The sequence below is a fragment of the Citrus clementina genome, unplaced genomic scaffold, assembly GCF_000493195.1.
Source record: "Citrus clementina cultivar Clemenules unplaced genomic scaffold, Citrus_clementina_v1.0 scaffold_4, whole genome shotgun sequence".
Classification (NCBI taxonomy): domain Eukaryota; kingdom Viridiplantae; phylum Streptophyta; class Magnoliopsida; order Sapindales; family Rutaceae; genus Citrus; species Citrus x clementina.
The window spans coordinates 12,336,523-12,353,840 of NW_006262274.1; the positions used below are offsets into that span (position 1 = coordinate 12,336,523).

A 17,318-nucleotide genomic window follows, 5' to 3' on the forward strand; every position below is an offset into this window, starting at 1 on the left:
ATATTTAGACTTCAACTTTGATACGTCGAGACAGATTCCGACATGTATATTGAGTTGGATTATAATATTTGTATGTTCTATCTAGAGTAATGTAAAAAAAAAAAAAAAAATGATAGTTAGTAATAAATAAATAAATGAAGTTTGAAACTTTGAATGTTGTACTTATTAATATATGTATTGTGCTAACTAATAAGACTTAATCATTATCTATTACTCGAATCAAATTGATAGTGATACATCATTTATTATATCAATTAGAATATAAATTAAATTTTCTAACTATATAAATATAACATTATTAGAATAATAATCTGAGACTATATTCATTAATTGTACAAATGGTTCCAAAATGTCAAGTGAATGAACCTCTGTCGTGTACTTTTATCCTTTTCAATTTGTGGCCGCGAGAGATAAGGCCGTTCCAATCCACCGACTTTGTAATTTGTGCACTGATAAGAGATATTGTAATTTGTGGTACTGATAAGAGATGACGAATACATTGATAAGAGCCTAAGAATCCCAGGTATGATTTATGAATTATGATTGAAAACCTTTTGACAAACAGGACCACATGCAACGAATTTGTTTATAATTAATACATTGCATTGGGGTCTGCCTAAGTTACATTTAATGTAACTTACGGTCAGTATGTAAAATTTTATTAAGCCCTCTATACTCTATATTATTTATATATTCATAAGTATTATAAAATTTTTTGAATTATAAAATTTCATTTAATTTCATACACTCAATTTTATTTTATTGAAACCCTAAAGTACGAATTCGCTCCCTATAATTTTAAATTTCCAAAATGACCTCCATTTAATTAATAACTATTATTTTATTATAATCATAAATATAATTATATTCTTTAAATAGATTATTATTTTTATTATTAATAACAAGAATAAAAAGTATTATAATTAATTAATCTATTAACAATAATTAATAATAAATTTTCATTAAATTGTTAATAATAATAATAATTAACGATAATTATTATTAATAATTAATTTTTGAATAATAATAACAATAACAATAATTAAAATATAAAATAATAATTGTGATAAAAATTAATTAATAATTTTATAGCAATGTTACAATTTAACTCATTATGATTTTCATTCTAAGACAAAATAAACAAATAAATGGTAATACAACTCATTCTAATTACGATTTCTACAGTTCAAGTAAATAAATTATTCTAATTCTAATTCTTTATTTTAATTCTAGCTATTCTGATTGTAATTCATTATGTTTCCAACTAAATTTGATTCCTATTTAGTGAATGCACTATAAAATTCATAATACTTATGAATAAATTGTAGGGGGCGACTTCGAGCTTCAGGATTTCAATAAAATAAAATTGAATATAAGGGGCTAATGATATTTTACAATCCAAAAATTTTATAATACTTACGAATAAAGTATAAATAATATAGAATATAGGGGGCTAGATAAAATTTTACATGATGGCCATAAGTTACATGGAATGTAACTTAGGTGAACCCCATTGCATGCACAGACAATAATATCAAGGCCCTAACAATTATCAATCATTTGAAAACGTTTTCAATGTTTTGGATCACATCCACAGGCCACGGCTACCACCACTTTAATCTTTTCAGAAATGGGGCACTAGTTTCTAAAAGTTTTGAGGTTCATCCATGACCTGACCTCTTTTCAATATTTGAAAATTGTGAAATTTTTTCTCCCCAAGCCAAGCTATAAGTATAAAGAGAGGATTTTGTTATCTAACATTAAAGGTAAGGTACAGCCTCTCACACAATTGATTCATGAGCTCCATTAGAATTCACCATTAGGAGAGAGAATTGTACCTTACATTAAACGTAAGGTAGTAGTTCCCATAAAGAGATAGTGATATCAGTTAAGTATTAAATATTAAAATTTTAACATTTTTCTTTTGAAAATATTAAGTTAAATCATCCGTAAACAACATTTTTACTTTTTATATACAAACTTGTAGTATTCATGATCAATGGTCAATCATAGTATATCTCATTACCAAAATTTGCCTTATAACACCCGTTCAATCGTCACGGTCACTTCCAGTTTTTACAACATTTTGCCAAGACACAAATGAATGTTACTATAATTTCTTTGCCAGCGTCTGTTGATTTTCTTCTTTCTCTTCCTCTGATATGAGCCATATTGGCCATGGATTTTGTAAGATTCTAAGAACACCAATGAAGTTCCATGTGATGGGGATTATCTCTATTACTAATTTTTCCTACGATTTCCAAATGTTATCTATGATGAAAGGTATCACTACAAATGAAAAGACTATGGCTCTCAGCAAAGAACAAGATATATAGTCTAATTACATGCGGAAACCTCATTTCTAATCAATCAAAGTAAGTTCTCGAGCATTCCGTACTGAAAAGGCCAAAAATTTTACTGACTGTAACATGAATCCAGTAGCAAGGAGTTTTGAGTTGAGTGCAATGAACCACACTCAAATGAAGCTGAGAACAAAAAATACACTCCTAGTAATTAAACACTAATAGTATGTATAATACGATTCCACTATCATTCAGCGACATACAACTTGCTCATGATTCACCCAGCAATAACTCCAATGAAATACCAAAAGCCAAAAGATCTGTGCTTTACTTCCACATTCATCATTCATATCAATACAAAATAATTCAATAAGAACAATGTTCATCTTACAACTCGCAAGGCCGAAGAAAAATAGACATAAATATCAGAACTTTTGGAAAAGGTAGTGCAAGATTCATGATTCTGATTATTATTGCATGATAAAACTTAACCCCATTGTAGCCATTTCCATATATATTCCCTCTTAGTGCTCTAACAAGAATCCTAGGGTTTTATGCGCACTAATAGTTTCTGCCAAGAGTGTGCCATAACAACTATCCATACCTGATGATTGCTATGCTTTATTACAGCTTTTCATTCTTTTTCCATTTCTTTATGGTTGCTAAGATCTCATTTCTTCTATAGCATGGCCGACAAAGGGCTTTTATGTAGATTATGACAGGAAAAAAAAAAATCCTCCCAATACAATGTTTCTTATTTTTAGACGCATCAATACTAACAAGTCAATTACTAATTTAGCCACTTTGATTAACTTCAAAAGTCCTCTAGTTGAACAGGCTGTCGAAATTAACATGTTAGCGGTATTTGTATTCTTCCACACAGAGGCAAATAAGACAGAGCAATAGACTAGCTAGTGAAGTTTCCTCCAGAAATAGTCAAGGCAATGAGAGCAATAACAAAATTGAATTAAAATGAATTCACACATATGTAGTTATTGCATTTCTCCCGTGTAATGTTTGTGGGCATTCGACAGTAAAGTTTTAATGGCATCAACTATAATACCTGATGGCTAGATACAGATTAGTGAAATGTACTTAAGCTACTGATATTGTAGCAGGAAAGATAAAAGTCTATTCCATGGAATCAAAACTTGGAGCATACCAGCCTAATTCAGCAATAATTTGCTTCATTCTTTCTTCCTGTCCCTTCGAATCCCCTAAAGCTGTTGTGAAGGGATATACATAAGTTACTTTTTTAGCCACTGACCTATAAGCAACCACATCCCCTTTCACCAAAAACTCTAGCACGTCCCGGCCAAACCCTCCATCAACCTCAGCTTGTAAATACTGGCCTGGATTTGTGCAAACATGCTAGTTTTAATGCGTGACAAAATGTGTGTAAGTGTCTAAAAATATGTAATAGTTAAATTGAGTCAAATTACCAAATGGGGTATCCTCTACAACACCAATCTTGACATTTTTCTGTGTTTTCAGGATGGCTTCCTGCAATTTCTGCAACAAAAGAAAACCAAGCTACCTAAAAATGGATTACATTCTCTCATGATCTCACTTCATCTAGTTAAATTTCAACCATTCATTATCACTAATAGACATTTGACCTGTGACCAAAACTCATGAGAGCTCAGATGATAAGAGGATCCTGATTCACAAGTATGGTCATGTGTCATTCAAACCTGAATTGCATTCTCGGTGGAATTTTCAGGAATCCTCAAAGGGAACGCAAACGATGACGATTTGGGGTTAGTGGACACACACCCTGGATTTGTTGAAGGGCAAGGCCTAATTTTCCTGCAAGAAGAAATGAAAACAGTTAAAATATGAATATAATGGGCATGTTATATAATGTTGATGTTACAATGCAAATTGGGGCAAAATGGAAAATATACCCATCTTCTTGTAGTCCTAATTGCAAATTCTTGGACTGAGAAAATGGGGTGGTAGGAGAAAGCAACGGAAACTGAGAGTTGACGGAAGGAACGGCTAAACAAGGCAATGGAGAGTTGAACGTTGCGGTGAGAGCCAAGGAAAGCAAATGGGATAAAATTATGGGCTTTTTGTAAAGAGCCTGTGAAGTGGATGCTGCAGGCTCAGGGTGATGTCCATGGCAAAGTGATGATTTTTTGGTGAAGATTGTTGAAGATTTGATGAGTGAGAAATCAGGTGGTTGGAAACGGTGACCAATCAAACCCATGTTTGATAAAATTTGTTATCCCTTTACCTCTTCTGTTAGTTAGTTGATAGTTATGCCTATGTCTCGCTCCCCTGGCTCTTCCACTATGGGATGAAGAGGTGAAACGCACCCGTTGTTTTTTTTTTTTTTTCAATTATATATCTTCAAAAGGATGCAAATATTAGAAACAAATGTAATTTATATCAAAATATACATATCAAATTATATCTCAAAACTTTATAATCTCAATTGATGAAAGCGGTATGTAATGTGTCATTTATTAGTTGGTTAATATATTTTCATAATTTTAAGAGAATTTATCATATCACGTCATCCACTTTATTATGCTATATTGCAGATGAAATTTTAAAATACAATTTAAAAACATTTAATACTACTCCTTTATAGCGTCAAAATGAAACTAAAAATGATTTTGTTTTATTTATAACCACTTAAGAACCAGTTGCAATTTCTTTTTTAATCATTTTCCACTAGTTGGAAATTTGATTTGCTTTATTTAAAAGTTAAAATATTTCTTTTGAGTTAGATTATTGGCACCCTTCAGTTATCCTCTTCAAATCCCTTTTCTCAATATACTTTATTAAATAATTTGAAAAATAAGATAACTTCTATTGACGTCTTCTTTTATTCCACAAATATTCCTACTTCACTCTTTCCTTTGAACAAACCCCATTCATGATGTCTCTTTTCTTAATTTCTTTAGGTACAAAAACAAAAATTTCTATGTTTCTCTTATTACCAATACTGATTGTGCATCTTATAAAAAAGATAACTGCTAATATTTTTTTGGGATCGATTATTTTTATGGCAGTTTTTCTATTGTTTAACTTTTCATAGACTTAAAATTCAAAATAAGAAAAAATTAAAATTTGAATGTCTTGAGTGCATCTAAGTGCTTACAACAAGTTATGGGATGTTTTCATCTTCATCTAATTTTATTCATAAAAATTTTCGGGGGTTGAACCCTTTTTTTATGCATCGAAACAGGATACAATTGACATTTTTTGAGATAATTAAAAATAATGAATAGTCCAATGAAAATTAATGGATTTATTTTTAATTAATGTAAATTAGTTTTGCCATGGGTAAATATTATTCATCAAACTCTTGAAAAGAGAGAGATAAATCTGCAACTGTAAAAGTGGTCTTTAAATTTCATTTGCACTTTTGCATTGGATGAGGTATGTAGGGGTTTTTCGGTTAGAGGTAAATTTGCAGACGAAAATAAGAGGGGTTTTAAGAGGATATTGGAGGTGTGCCAATAGCACCACTCATTTCTTTTATACAATCCTTTTAGGCATTGGTTTCTGGTATATGTTTGTGCGCGTGCATTTTGTCAATTTTTAATGAAAGAATACGAGATTCTTGTAATTTTATGCTCCACAATACTGACCGATTAATATTGAATATAGAGATTAGCTATTTGGAGATAAATAGGAAGTATATTCTTAGACCAATAAATGAATGATATATGGACAATTATAAGGACAAAATAGGTATAATACTTAGAACAGTATAAAGATGTCATTTAGAAAAATTTACGACATTGGATGGACTTAGAAAATTAAAAGTCAAGGTTGAACATATCAAGATATTTATAGAAAAGAATAAATCTAGTATAGTAAGGATATTCATATTCTTTTTTCCCAAATATGACAAATAGCTCTAAAATATTCTCTCCTGATAATCTAAAAATGACATTTAGCCCTCACTGTTATACACTCTCTTTACTGCTAGTCTCTCCTATATAAATATCTTATTCAACCCATATGACGGGGCTCTCTTCTTCTTCTTCTCTCTCTCTCTCTCTCTCTCTCTCTCTCTCTCTCTCTATATATATATATATATCCTTTAGATCATAACCCTTCTCCATTTTTGAGAGTGTATTTCTATTCTCCACCTTCATCATCTTTTCCACTATATTATTACTCTCCATATCTTTATTCACCATTTTCATCATTGTCAATACCCAACATCTCTATATAGCTATTTAGCTTGCGTAATTAATCTTGGATAATATAAGATCTTATGTAACCTCTCACTTATATAGTAGATTGGTGATGATTTGCTCCCGTGGATGTAGATCGAAGACCGAACAATAGAAACATCGTGTGTTCTTTAAAATTTATATTTATTATGCTACATTTTTAATTTAAGGTCGAGTTTGTGTTTCAATTATGCACTTACTAGAGCTACCTTAGTTACTTTAAGTATTATGTGAGACCACATGAGCTGTTCCCCGAGTACACTAGAGCTACTCCTAAGCACACATTAGGGCCTTATATCAACTCATATAGGACTTCGCTAGCTCTCCCTATATTTCCTCATACGACCATCTCAACTTACTATGTATATTACTTTAACTCACTACCTAGTGTACCTCAACTAAACCACTTGCTCCAAACATAAAAAAAAAAAAGAAAAAAAACACATGTAAGTTCAAACTTAACACAAGCTCTCTCACATATAAATTTATTTGTTTAAATTAGATTTGAGCTAAATCTAGTGAGAACCACTCAATTGATTTCAATCAGAGCCTAATGACGGTTCAGTGAAAACATTAACTAACATTGATGAAGTAAATATTACTAAGAATCTATGCATCAAATGCTTAAATTATTATTAAATTACAAAATGTAAGGTAAGTAAATTTTACTGAATTTATGTTGTCTCACTTAAGCCACTAACCAAGTAAATTATGTACCAAAATGGATTGTCTACATCTTTTCACACTTAAATAGAATGAACTTACAAAATCTTTAATAGTAAATGTGATTGTAAAATTTAGAATCATGTGACATCCTATTGAATTCTATGAATCTTAAGTTAGCTATGCAGTGCTCAACTTTATTAAACTAAGCTCATTTTGCCATCTTAACTAATGCTTGAAATTTTTGCATCAGCCACCCCTTGCAACTAGGTTGTTGTTGGAATTGGTGCTCATGATGGGTTGGATCGGCCCAATATAAAGAATATTTAAAATTTTATTTTAGATCAGACTTTCATATAACTGTTGTAAGTTCAATTGGACTCTAAGAGTTATAAAGTTTTTTGGTTGACTTCAATCACTTTTATTAGCTTCTATATAAACACAACTATTATATCTAAAATAGAGGTGTGTAATAGATGTAAAAGACATAAAATACATTGAACTTATTAGAAAACATAGAAAGTGAAAACGAGACAAAGGCAGTAGGATTTTGTAATGTGATCTGAGGGAATTTTCTTTTATTTTGATTATCCTCCGTCTATAAGTATAGAGGAGCATGAAGATTTTTTATAAGATTATCCTCTATCCCTAATCAACTTGACAGTGACATAACCTCATGGCGATTCACTTCCGCATTCATGGATCAAAATGTATGTTTTTGTGTCTCTCATTAATTGTATGTTGAATATGCATGAAGGAAAATGATGTTTGCCCCGGGTCAAATCCCAAAAATAACTTAAACGGCATCGTTTTGATTTTTTTTTCTTTTTTGCTACTCCAAAACGACGCCGTTTCTGATGACTATTTTGAGAAGAATAAAATCTCTTCCTCTTCGTTTTCGTTTCTTCGTTTCACCTGCGAAAACAATAGAGAGAAGAGCAAGTTGGTCTTGTTCCGTTTGACCGTAAATCTCTTCGTTTCTTTGTTTCTTCGTTTCTTTCTACAGTTTGTTTCTTCAAAAAATTCGTTACTTTCCTTCCTCTCCCTAGGTCCAGGAATTCAGGATCCACCACAATCGACTCACAGCCACGGTCACTGTTAACGCTGGTAACGCTGGTAGCCGAAACTTGTTCGGGAAATTGAACTCACGAAGCGGCAAAGTTCACAGCCTAAGGTAATGCTTCGTTTTTTCCTCTTTAGGTTATGGCAAAATGGGGACGATTTGGTTGATCTAGGTTAGGACAGTTATGTTGAATTTAATTTCATTGCTCTACAAGTGCTAAATTTTCTTCCTCTTTAATTTAATTTCATTGCTCTGCAAGTGCTAAATTTTTTTCCTCTTTAATTTAATTTCATTGCTCTGCAAGTGCTAAATTTTCTTAGCTATTGTCATTCCCATTTAATTAATTTTCGGCTGAATTTGGATAGCTATTGTGATTCCCGTTTTATTTAAGTGTGTTACATTGCAATTGAGTTTCGGCTGAATTTGGGTACAATTTTGAATTTGCTAATGTTGAGGTTGAGGATGAATGATGATGAAAAAGAGATTTTGCTCTGGAAGATTTGGAAGAGATTTCTGAATTGAGTCAATTACAGTTGCTCTATTTGTTATTTCTGGGCTTACGCAGCTGCGCTCTGTCTGTTATTTCGGGCTTATGCAGCCGAAACTTGTCTGTTATTTCTGAGCATGAGATATTTCTGATTTGAATCAATTGCAGCTGCTCTGTTTCTATATTTCATGTTCTTTTTTGAATTAATGTAACCGAGTGATGAGGATTAATATTATTGATGGAGGCTTGTATTTTATCTCCAGTTGTCTGTTTATAGATTGTGTGCATTTTGGTATATAGATTGCGTGCATTTTGGCTTGGGTTCTTTGATGGCCTTTCTGGCATGTTGCTTCTAGTTTTCATATTAGCTACTAGCTGGTTGCTGGTTGGTTGCTTGTAGAATTTATTGGTTACTTTGTTGAACTTTTTGAATTTGGGTCAGCTACGCGAGACATATGTAGCCTTTCTGGCATATTGGTTGTAGTTTTCGCATTAGCTGCTGGGTGGTTGCTAGATAGTTGCTTGTAGAATTTAGTTGTAATTTCTTTTCAGGCAGTAATCATGTTGTTCATATGTTCCAGTTTCTAGTTTTCATGTTCTTTTCACACACACACACACACTCAGAAACACACAGACACAGAACCACAGACACACACACAGAACCAGACACACACACACACAGAGAACCACACACACACACACACACAAAGAATTTGACACACATTGTTCTGGTTTTCTTTTCATTATTAACTGTAATTGTATCCCTTTTTCGGCAGTTTCTTTCCAACGGTCTATGGCTTCACAAACAATGTCATCCAACACAAGCAAGAATTGAATGTGTAATGGATGCGGTGATCAGATGGAGCTGTTAACATCACACACAACAAAAAATCCAAATCGTAAATTTTGGATTTGTAGAGGATGTAACAATTTTCAATGGGCAGAAGATCGTAAATCTAGCGAAGAGAAGATAAATTGTTAGTGGATGAGGTTAGGAAGTTGGCCTTGGAAATTGAGTGTTTGTTCGTAAAATTTCAACTATTACATAAAGAACTTGAGCATATGCGAGATCGTGAAGTGCAGAGGCAATTGTTGGACGACGAACTTCGAAAGAGAGAGGCACCACGATATGATTTTATTAAATTAATCATGATTGCTGTATTATGTTTTCTATTTAAGTATTGTTTTTAAGTTGTTTCTATTTGTACTATGTTACTGGAAAATACTTCTATTGTATAATTTGACCACGAAATGTAATAACATTTTCATGTTAAATATAAGTTTCCGGTTGTTTGAATTAATTCAAGTATTCTGAATTTAGAATTTGACCCCAATAATACTCCTTAAAATTATACTATGGCCCAACTCATTCTAATATGTTCCAAATAGATCCATTTTCAGAATTTTGAAAAAGACTTACAAAGTCTAAAATTTAAAAAATGTCAAAATACACATACACCAAGTAAATACATAAAACATAAGCTAACTTCAATTAACTTCGATCATGTGCTTGGTTCATTAGTTGAAAACTCCCCTCGATTGGCCTCCTCGAAATTTTGTTACGGAAAATATTGCAAGTTTCCGTGATGGACTCCGCCATAATTCATCCAAGATTGATAGTAAAGGGGGTAAAATGCATGTTGTAAGGGTGCTTGCTGTGCTAGCTGTTATACAGCCAAAAAAAAATTATATACAAATTATCAAATATATGACAATGAATGGAAATAACAAATTAAAAAAAATATTACCATAGCCATATGGTTCTCTTGTGTTGGGATTGTAGTAGCCACTTGCGCAGAAAAATCATGTATCTCCGAGTCCTACAAATGCGGTTAACACACATTTAAAGTATATATTTTAAATTAATGTAAAATGAATGTATTAAAGTAATTACCTCTACAGTTATGCTGGATCCTGCATTATTCGACTTCTGTTTTGGCCTCTTAAATTGCTTTTGCTTTCTTTGACTAAGTGGACGACCTTTACACCGAGTTACTACTGGATCCTGTATGTTTTCGCTACAGCTTCCTGATTCACCATAAATGGTTATATCGCCATCGTTACTTCGAACATTCAGAGATACATCCTTCATTGCTTTTTCGATCCAACCCATTATATTTTTATGGCTTTCTTCATTTTTTGAAGCTACCTTAGCAACATCATAAAAAGCAGTGCACTCCTCTTTATATCGCTAATGTTCAATGCTTGAACTTCGTGCATCATAACTGACTTTGACTTTACTGTAGAATCTCTGCACATCTTTCCTCCATCTTCGTAGGATATACTTTTCAGGCAGTAATTGTATATGGTTACGTGACAACACTGCGATAGCGTATTTGCAAAGAATGCCCTTATATTCAAACATTAAACACACACAACGAATTTCACCTTCATCTTTTTCAAAAATGACTTTAAAAGTCTTTTCTCAACTCTGTTCATCGTTTTCAATAACTTCAAATTCTGACCCCCCACAACTGAAAACCTCACAATATATCTTATTCATCAGCTCCTGCTGAAATTCCTGAAACTTGAAAATAGTGTACACTTCTTCAATTTGCTTTTCCATTGCAAAACTGGTACGACATGGCAACCGTTGACTAAAACTCCGTGCATCTGCTTGCCATTCTTTCTCAATTTTACTTTCTATTGTTTTCTCATATTTCTCTACAAATTGCTTTAAAGTTGTTTTCGAGTTAACATACCCATTAAAGAACACATTCATACTCTCACTACGCTGAGTGGTTGACATTCCAGCCCAAAAAGTAGTTTTCACGAAACATGGAACCCAACGATTTCTTTCCTCATATAATCCACTTAGCCACTGATTATTACTAAGATCATATTTATCTAACATGTCCTGCCAAGCTTCCTCGAATTCAATAGGAGTATGTAAATCATAAACAACAGAAAGCAATGAAACTCTAATGGCATGATATTCTGCATACCTTACCAACTTCTCAAGCACCTTTTTTAATATATGCCACAAACACCATCGATGCCTAGTGCCTGGGAAAACAATCTGAATTGCGTTTGTCATCACTTTATCTTGATCTGTAATGATTCCAAGGGGAGGACACCCAGACATACATGATAGCCATGTGTCAAATAACCACGTAAATATTTCCGTGTTCTCATGCGAAATCAACCCACATCCTAACAAAATTAATTGACCATGATGATTAACTCTTATAAAAGGAGCAAATGGCGTGTCATACTTGTTTGTTAGGTATGTGGTATCAAATGTGACAACATCCCCAAAGTCCTTATAGGCTGCCCTGCTCCTTCGATCTGCCCAAAAAATATTTTTTAACCGACCCTCCTCATCTAAGTCAATACTGAAGTAAAACCCATCATTTTCTGTTCGCATTTTCTGAAAATACCTCTGAATTGCAATAGCATCCCCTTCTCCGAGTCTTAATCGCCTCACCTTGTCAACATGATTTGTAGCATCTCTTTCTAAAAATGACACATTTTCAAAGCCACCAGCCTCGACAACAATCGACTTAAAACTTTGAGCCATTTTAATTCCAGCTTCTTCATTTATTTCAAGCTGCTTTTTAACAAAATGACTAATGGAACGGTTGCATCGATAATACCTACTCTTGCTTGGACTCACGGCATGGTTGTATTCAAGGATCAAATTTCCAATTACCCATTTTCCACTAACAAAATCCAAACGTCCTCCAATTTTAGCATTGCATCCAAATTTTTGGTTTGGTTGAAGCCGCAAAACATTAGTAGCTTTGACTTTTGACTTTTCGTTTCTCCCACAAGTAAATGTCACATATCTCAAACTCCCATCATCCCTTTTTCTACAAGATCTCCGCATCACTAGAAACCCCTCTTGTAGGCCATAAGTTTTATAATATTCAAACATTTCATCAGGACTATCAAAAGACATCCTAACCGTAGGCTCAACAACATTTTCCACCACCAATTCCTTATTGTTTTCTTCCAAATCAGCCCCCTGTAAATCTTGCAATTCCCCAACTTCATCAACCTCCTCCACTTGTTCTAAATTATCCATTAACTGCGCCAAATTAAATAATTCAATATCTTATTAGTTATTTATCGCAAATTCATTAAATTTAGAAACAAAATGCAACATAGAAACAAATACTCAACAGATGATAAGGTGGTTAAGTTGAATAATTCAAATCCAACAGATGGTAATTAACAAGAGTATTAGTAATAGAAACTTCTCCATATTCATGACTCCGTCAACTCAAGGCTGTATACAATATATCTTATTGATTTCTTGAGGACGACAATGAAAATTAAGGTTTGAAATCTTATGAAAATAATTTGTCAAATTGTACAGGTCAAATGATACAGCTTTTGCAGTATAAGATTCGGATATACAAACAAATGCCCAACTCATTAATCAACATTCAAAATGCAATATAGAAACAAATTCTCAGCTTAATACCCATTATATTAACGTAATTGTCAAATAACGACAATATCACCCAAAACAAAGTTTCATACAAACATGAGAATAGAAATGAGACAAATCAAGAATATGAGAACTGAAGAAATAAATTCAATGTTAAAATGTTACAATGTTGTAAAAACGCAGGGAAAAATTTAAAATAAAATTAAAAAACAAAATGTTACAAAGAAGACAGTACCAAAAAAAAAAAAATTCAAGCTTCAAAAATTCAAGCTTTCAGGCACAATGTTAATCTTGCTCTGCCGAAACTTCGCAGCTGCTGTTGGTCTTGTTCCGTCGAAACTCAGCTTAGTAGCCGAAACTCAGCTTTCAAGGACAAATTTCGCAGCCGAAACTCAGCTGTTGTTGGTCTTGTTCTTCACTAAATGGGTGCATTCTTTGTTAATCACTTTCTTCAGTTCAACTTAAGACGAAGAGGATAAAGCTTTAATTAGTAGATCTCGTTCTACTGTCAACTCAAGGGTTGTGGATCTCGGTTGAGGATGGAAGAAACGAAAAAGAAAAAAAAAAAAGAAAACGACGCAAATAAGAAAACGAAGAAGCAAAAAAAAATTAAAAACAAAACGACGACGTTTTGTATTTTTCGGGGTCTGACCCGGGGCAAACATCAGCACTCATGCATGAAAGTCAACAGATGTTAGGTGGTTGAAGCAACTTTCCTCATATTTCATCAAGCATTGTTTTAGGATCTAATTTATTTATTTTTTTGGATAGACACCAATCTTTCATGAATCTGTCATGCTTTAGTAATATTTTTATGATACACAACATATGTCACTCATTCATGATATATTTGTAAATTATAGACAATTAATATAAATGGATGATAGATAAAGGTCATGCTTGAATATTTTCAATTTTTTAGAATTCAAAACGGTATGTCTTTACTCTTTTGCACAACTTGATAGATATATGTCATATCATTTTAAATAGTCTATGATAACTTAAATTATAAACACCACTATAAAAAGTTATCGTTTTTTTACACAACCAACGTCGTGTACAAAGCATACAGATATCTGTTATGAATTCCAATGATGTTATTATGTTTTATTGATTTATTTATTTTTAAATATTCTAAATAAAATTTAAGTACAAAATGTCATTTTTATAATAGCGCCGTTTTATTTTACCTGATTTGAGATCATTGCTTAGCATGATAATCATCAGTCATGAATTAAAAAGGACAAAAATTAAAATTAAAATTAAAATACAAGTAACCAAGGCAAAAGAGAAAAAAAAAAAAAAAAAAAAAGTCTTCTCCCCTCTTGTCACTACATAATACTCACTTTCTCACTTTTTCTCCTTTCTCACTTTTTCACTTCCCCTAGTTTTCTTCCACTCTTTTTCCTTACTTACTTTTATCTCTTTACTTTTTCTCCCTCTCAAGACTCACAATATCAACAGCCCATTCAAGCTTCATTCATCCCTCAACCCACTCAAACTCTGTTCTCATCTTTTTCAAAAGAAAAGCTTCGTTCTCTCGGTATGGTGTTGACTCGCTCACTAGCAACAAATCACCTTCTTTGGCTCCCAATGCGCTTTGTTCATGTAGATAGATAAAGTATCACGTTGATTTTACCTCAGGGGCCTTATTTCTTCTTTTATATTTTAGTTTTGTTATTTATTATAAAAACATGTAATTTTATTTTTGATTAGTTTGTGCTATAGATTGATTGTAAGATATGTTATGAGAGATGCTTTTTGTAATTTATGAATTATAAATGGTAATTTGTTTATGTCTATATCATATTGGTTAGCACAATTTTAGTTGTTTTTTACACAAACACACACATAGAGTTCTTTTTTGGTGTGGGTACACTCTTTTTTTTTTTAAGATGGACATGCTTTGAAACTATATTATTTAATAGAGTCAGTTTTTAATATCATTAAACCACACTGCTTTATAGTGAATTGAAAATTAACTTTTAAGTCAAACGGCTTAACAACATGTTCATATTTAAAAAAAAAAAAGGGTGCTTAAAAAAAAAAGGTGCTTACATATGATAATGATTATATGTGTGTGTATGAAGTTCTCAGCAAAGTACTTTTTAAATAAATAAATTTCAATTCTCACCAAAATAAATTTAAAATTAATTTCAAATCCCAATGAAATAAATTTCTGCCCACCATAATTATTTGAAAATAAATTCTAATTCTTGCCTTTTTGAAAATTAAACATTTAACTATATATATAATATTATAAATTTTAATTATATTTTTATTTACATATGTCATTCTATGATGATAGATATCAATTATGCTTTGAAAATTTTTATGATAGATTTTAGTCATGCATATTTAATTTTTTATTAAAATATTTTTAATAAAATCGTGATAAATAATACTTTATGCACTATATAATCCTTGACACTGAAATAAAAAATAGTCGTTCAACTGTAGGGATAGTAAATTGTGGGTTTGGTCAAACCCATATTAAGAGAAGTATAAATATTGGGCCTATTGCAGGCTTGGGAGAGGCTCAGCAAGGCTAGGGCTTTCACATATATTTTAATTTTTTAAATAATTGTAAACTCATAATGAGTTAATAATCAATAAGTTGATATTACTAATAATGGATTAAAAAAAGTATTTCAAATAAAATAATAGATAAAGAAAATGAAGCAAATAAAAACTTACATATTTAATTTTTTTAATATTGAATTATCTGATTCAAGCACTCTTTTAATTAATTAAGGTTTAAAAGAGAGTTTAATATTATAATTTTAAGTTCTTTGAATTATTGTTGATGTAGCAATTGAGTATTTAGGTTTTTTATTTTTATTTTTATTATTTTTAAATTTAAATTTATTATTTTAATCTATAATTTTTTTTGAAAAAATAGATCATCAGGCTTAGCTTTTTCTTTTTCTTTTTCAGCCCGTACTTTTTTGCTAGCTCTTCTCAACCATGACACCATATGGCAAATGATGGGTAAAACCCATCTTTCTTTTCTTCTAATAGTGTTAGGCCATAATTCAAATTTATTTAATTTCCTCCAATTTTTTATCCAAGGCATTTATAAATTTCTCTTTCTTATCCCAAATAACCAATTGAATCAAATTGCAAAAAGATGGCCAAAATTATATGCCACAACTATATTTATAGACCTTCTACATATACAACCAAACATCGGGAAAAAAAAATCACAACAAAAATAGATATACAATCTTTAAGAAACCAGCAAGAGTTGCATGAACGAACAATGAGCAACAAACTCATGAAGTAGTTTGGTAGAAATTTGGATAAAAAACTGCTGCCATTTCAGCTTTCGTTAGTAAATTTCTAAATCACACGGCTTCCCAAAAGTATTGAATCAAATTGTGGATTAATTGGTTTAGCTGGGCTGAATTTGGGACGTTGGCCCAAAATCCAGCTTGAAAGGAAAGTCTATAATAGTAAAATTATTTGAAATTTGGTTTTAAAGTTTGTAAAGAGTGCTTCAAGTACTTGCTTTGTTTCATGTATTTGAAGCAACTAGAAAAGAAAATTAACATGTGGCGCTAGTGTTTTAATGTCATCAAATTACTTCACATTTCAATCTAAATTACATGTATCAAATATAAGATCTTTCTAACGTTGTGTTTGAACAAGTAACAAACATTTGGTGTCCCTTTGTCTCGGGAACAAAAAGAATTGAAAATAATTGAGAATGGAAATGTCCCAACCTCACATTCTATATGTAAAGGTAGAAAAACACCTCATATTCTATATACTCCATCTACCGAATGATTTTGAAGGTGTTTTGATTATTGTTGGAGGAAATGTTGGGTAAATGATCTTTCACTTATAAAATTTTATAAAAGTGAAATGTGATCTCAATTAGAGAGATTTGATCAGAGGAGGAGTGCTTTAAAGGTCGAGGATTTTAAATTAAACAATTTAATATTTTAATCAAATATGGTGATCTCAAGTAAATGTCTATTGAAACAGAGTTCATTAAATTGATTTTCACTTATTAAAATCATATTAAATCTCTTACCCCGCATATTCCCATCCCTAAATTAAAATCTTTAGTTAATCAGTAAAAATTAAATGCCGTTTAAACAAGTGTTCACAAAACTTGTTTTTCACCTATTGAAACTAGATTAAATCTTAAATGGTATTGATTTAAAATGTTTGTTCACAGAAAATTTTTGAATTAAAACTT

At 31.6% G+C, this 17,318-nt stretch overlaps 2 protein-coding genes across 2 annotated transcripts; both read right to left on the bottom strand.

Moving 5' to 3' along the window:
• Window positions 1-3,286: 3,286 nt before the first annotated feature.
• Window positions 3,287-4,624, bottom strand: LOC18045392 (thylakoid lumenal 17.9 kDa protein, chloroplastic). The gene is made up of 4 exons (XM_006436791.2): window positions 4,211-4,624; window positions 3,998-4,112; window positions 3,746-3,815; window positions 3,287-3,655 (listed from the first exon to the last, which is right to left on the bottom strand). The coding sequence occupies exons 1-4, from the start codon at window positions 4,513-4,515 to the stop codon at window positions 3,435-3,437; spliced, it is 711 nt and encodes a 236-aa protein (XP_006436854.1). The 5' UTR covers window positions 4,516-4,624; the 3' UTR covers window positions 3,287-3,434.
• A 6,516-nt stretch (window positions 4,625-11,140) lies between these two features.
• Window positions 11,141-12,742, bottom strand: LOC112099093 (protein FAR1-RELATED SEQUENCE 5-like). The gene has a single exon (XM_024186195.1). The coding sequence runs from the start codon at window positions 12,740-12,742 to the stop codon at window positions 11,141-11,143; it is 1,602 nt and encodes a 533-aa protein (XP_024041963.1).
• Between the last annotated feature and the right edge of the window lie 4,576 nt (window positions 12,743-17,318).

What these genes read in the sequence shown, in the direction of transcription:
- LOC18045392 (XM_006436791.2), bottom strand. Translation starts at nt 4,515, where the DNA reads ATGGGTTTGATTGGTCACCGTTTCCAACCACCTGATTTCTCACTCATC. An exon ending in TTAGGACTACAAGAAGATGG is followed by an intron (nt 4,113 to 4,210) that starts GTATATTTTCCA and finishes TTCTTCTTGCAG; the next exon opens with GAAAATTAGGCCTTGCCCTT. An exon ending in TGTAGAGGATACCCCATTTG is followed by an intron (nt 3,656 to 3,745) that starts GTAATTTGACTC and finishes GCACAAATCCAG; the next exon opens with GCCAGTATTTACAAGCTGAG.
- LOC112099093 (XM_024186195.1), bottom strand. Translation starts at nt 12,742, where the DNA reads ATGGATAATTTAGAACAAGTGGAGGAGGTTGATGAAGTTGGGGAATTG.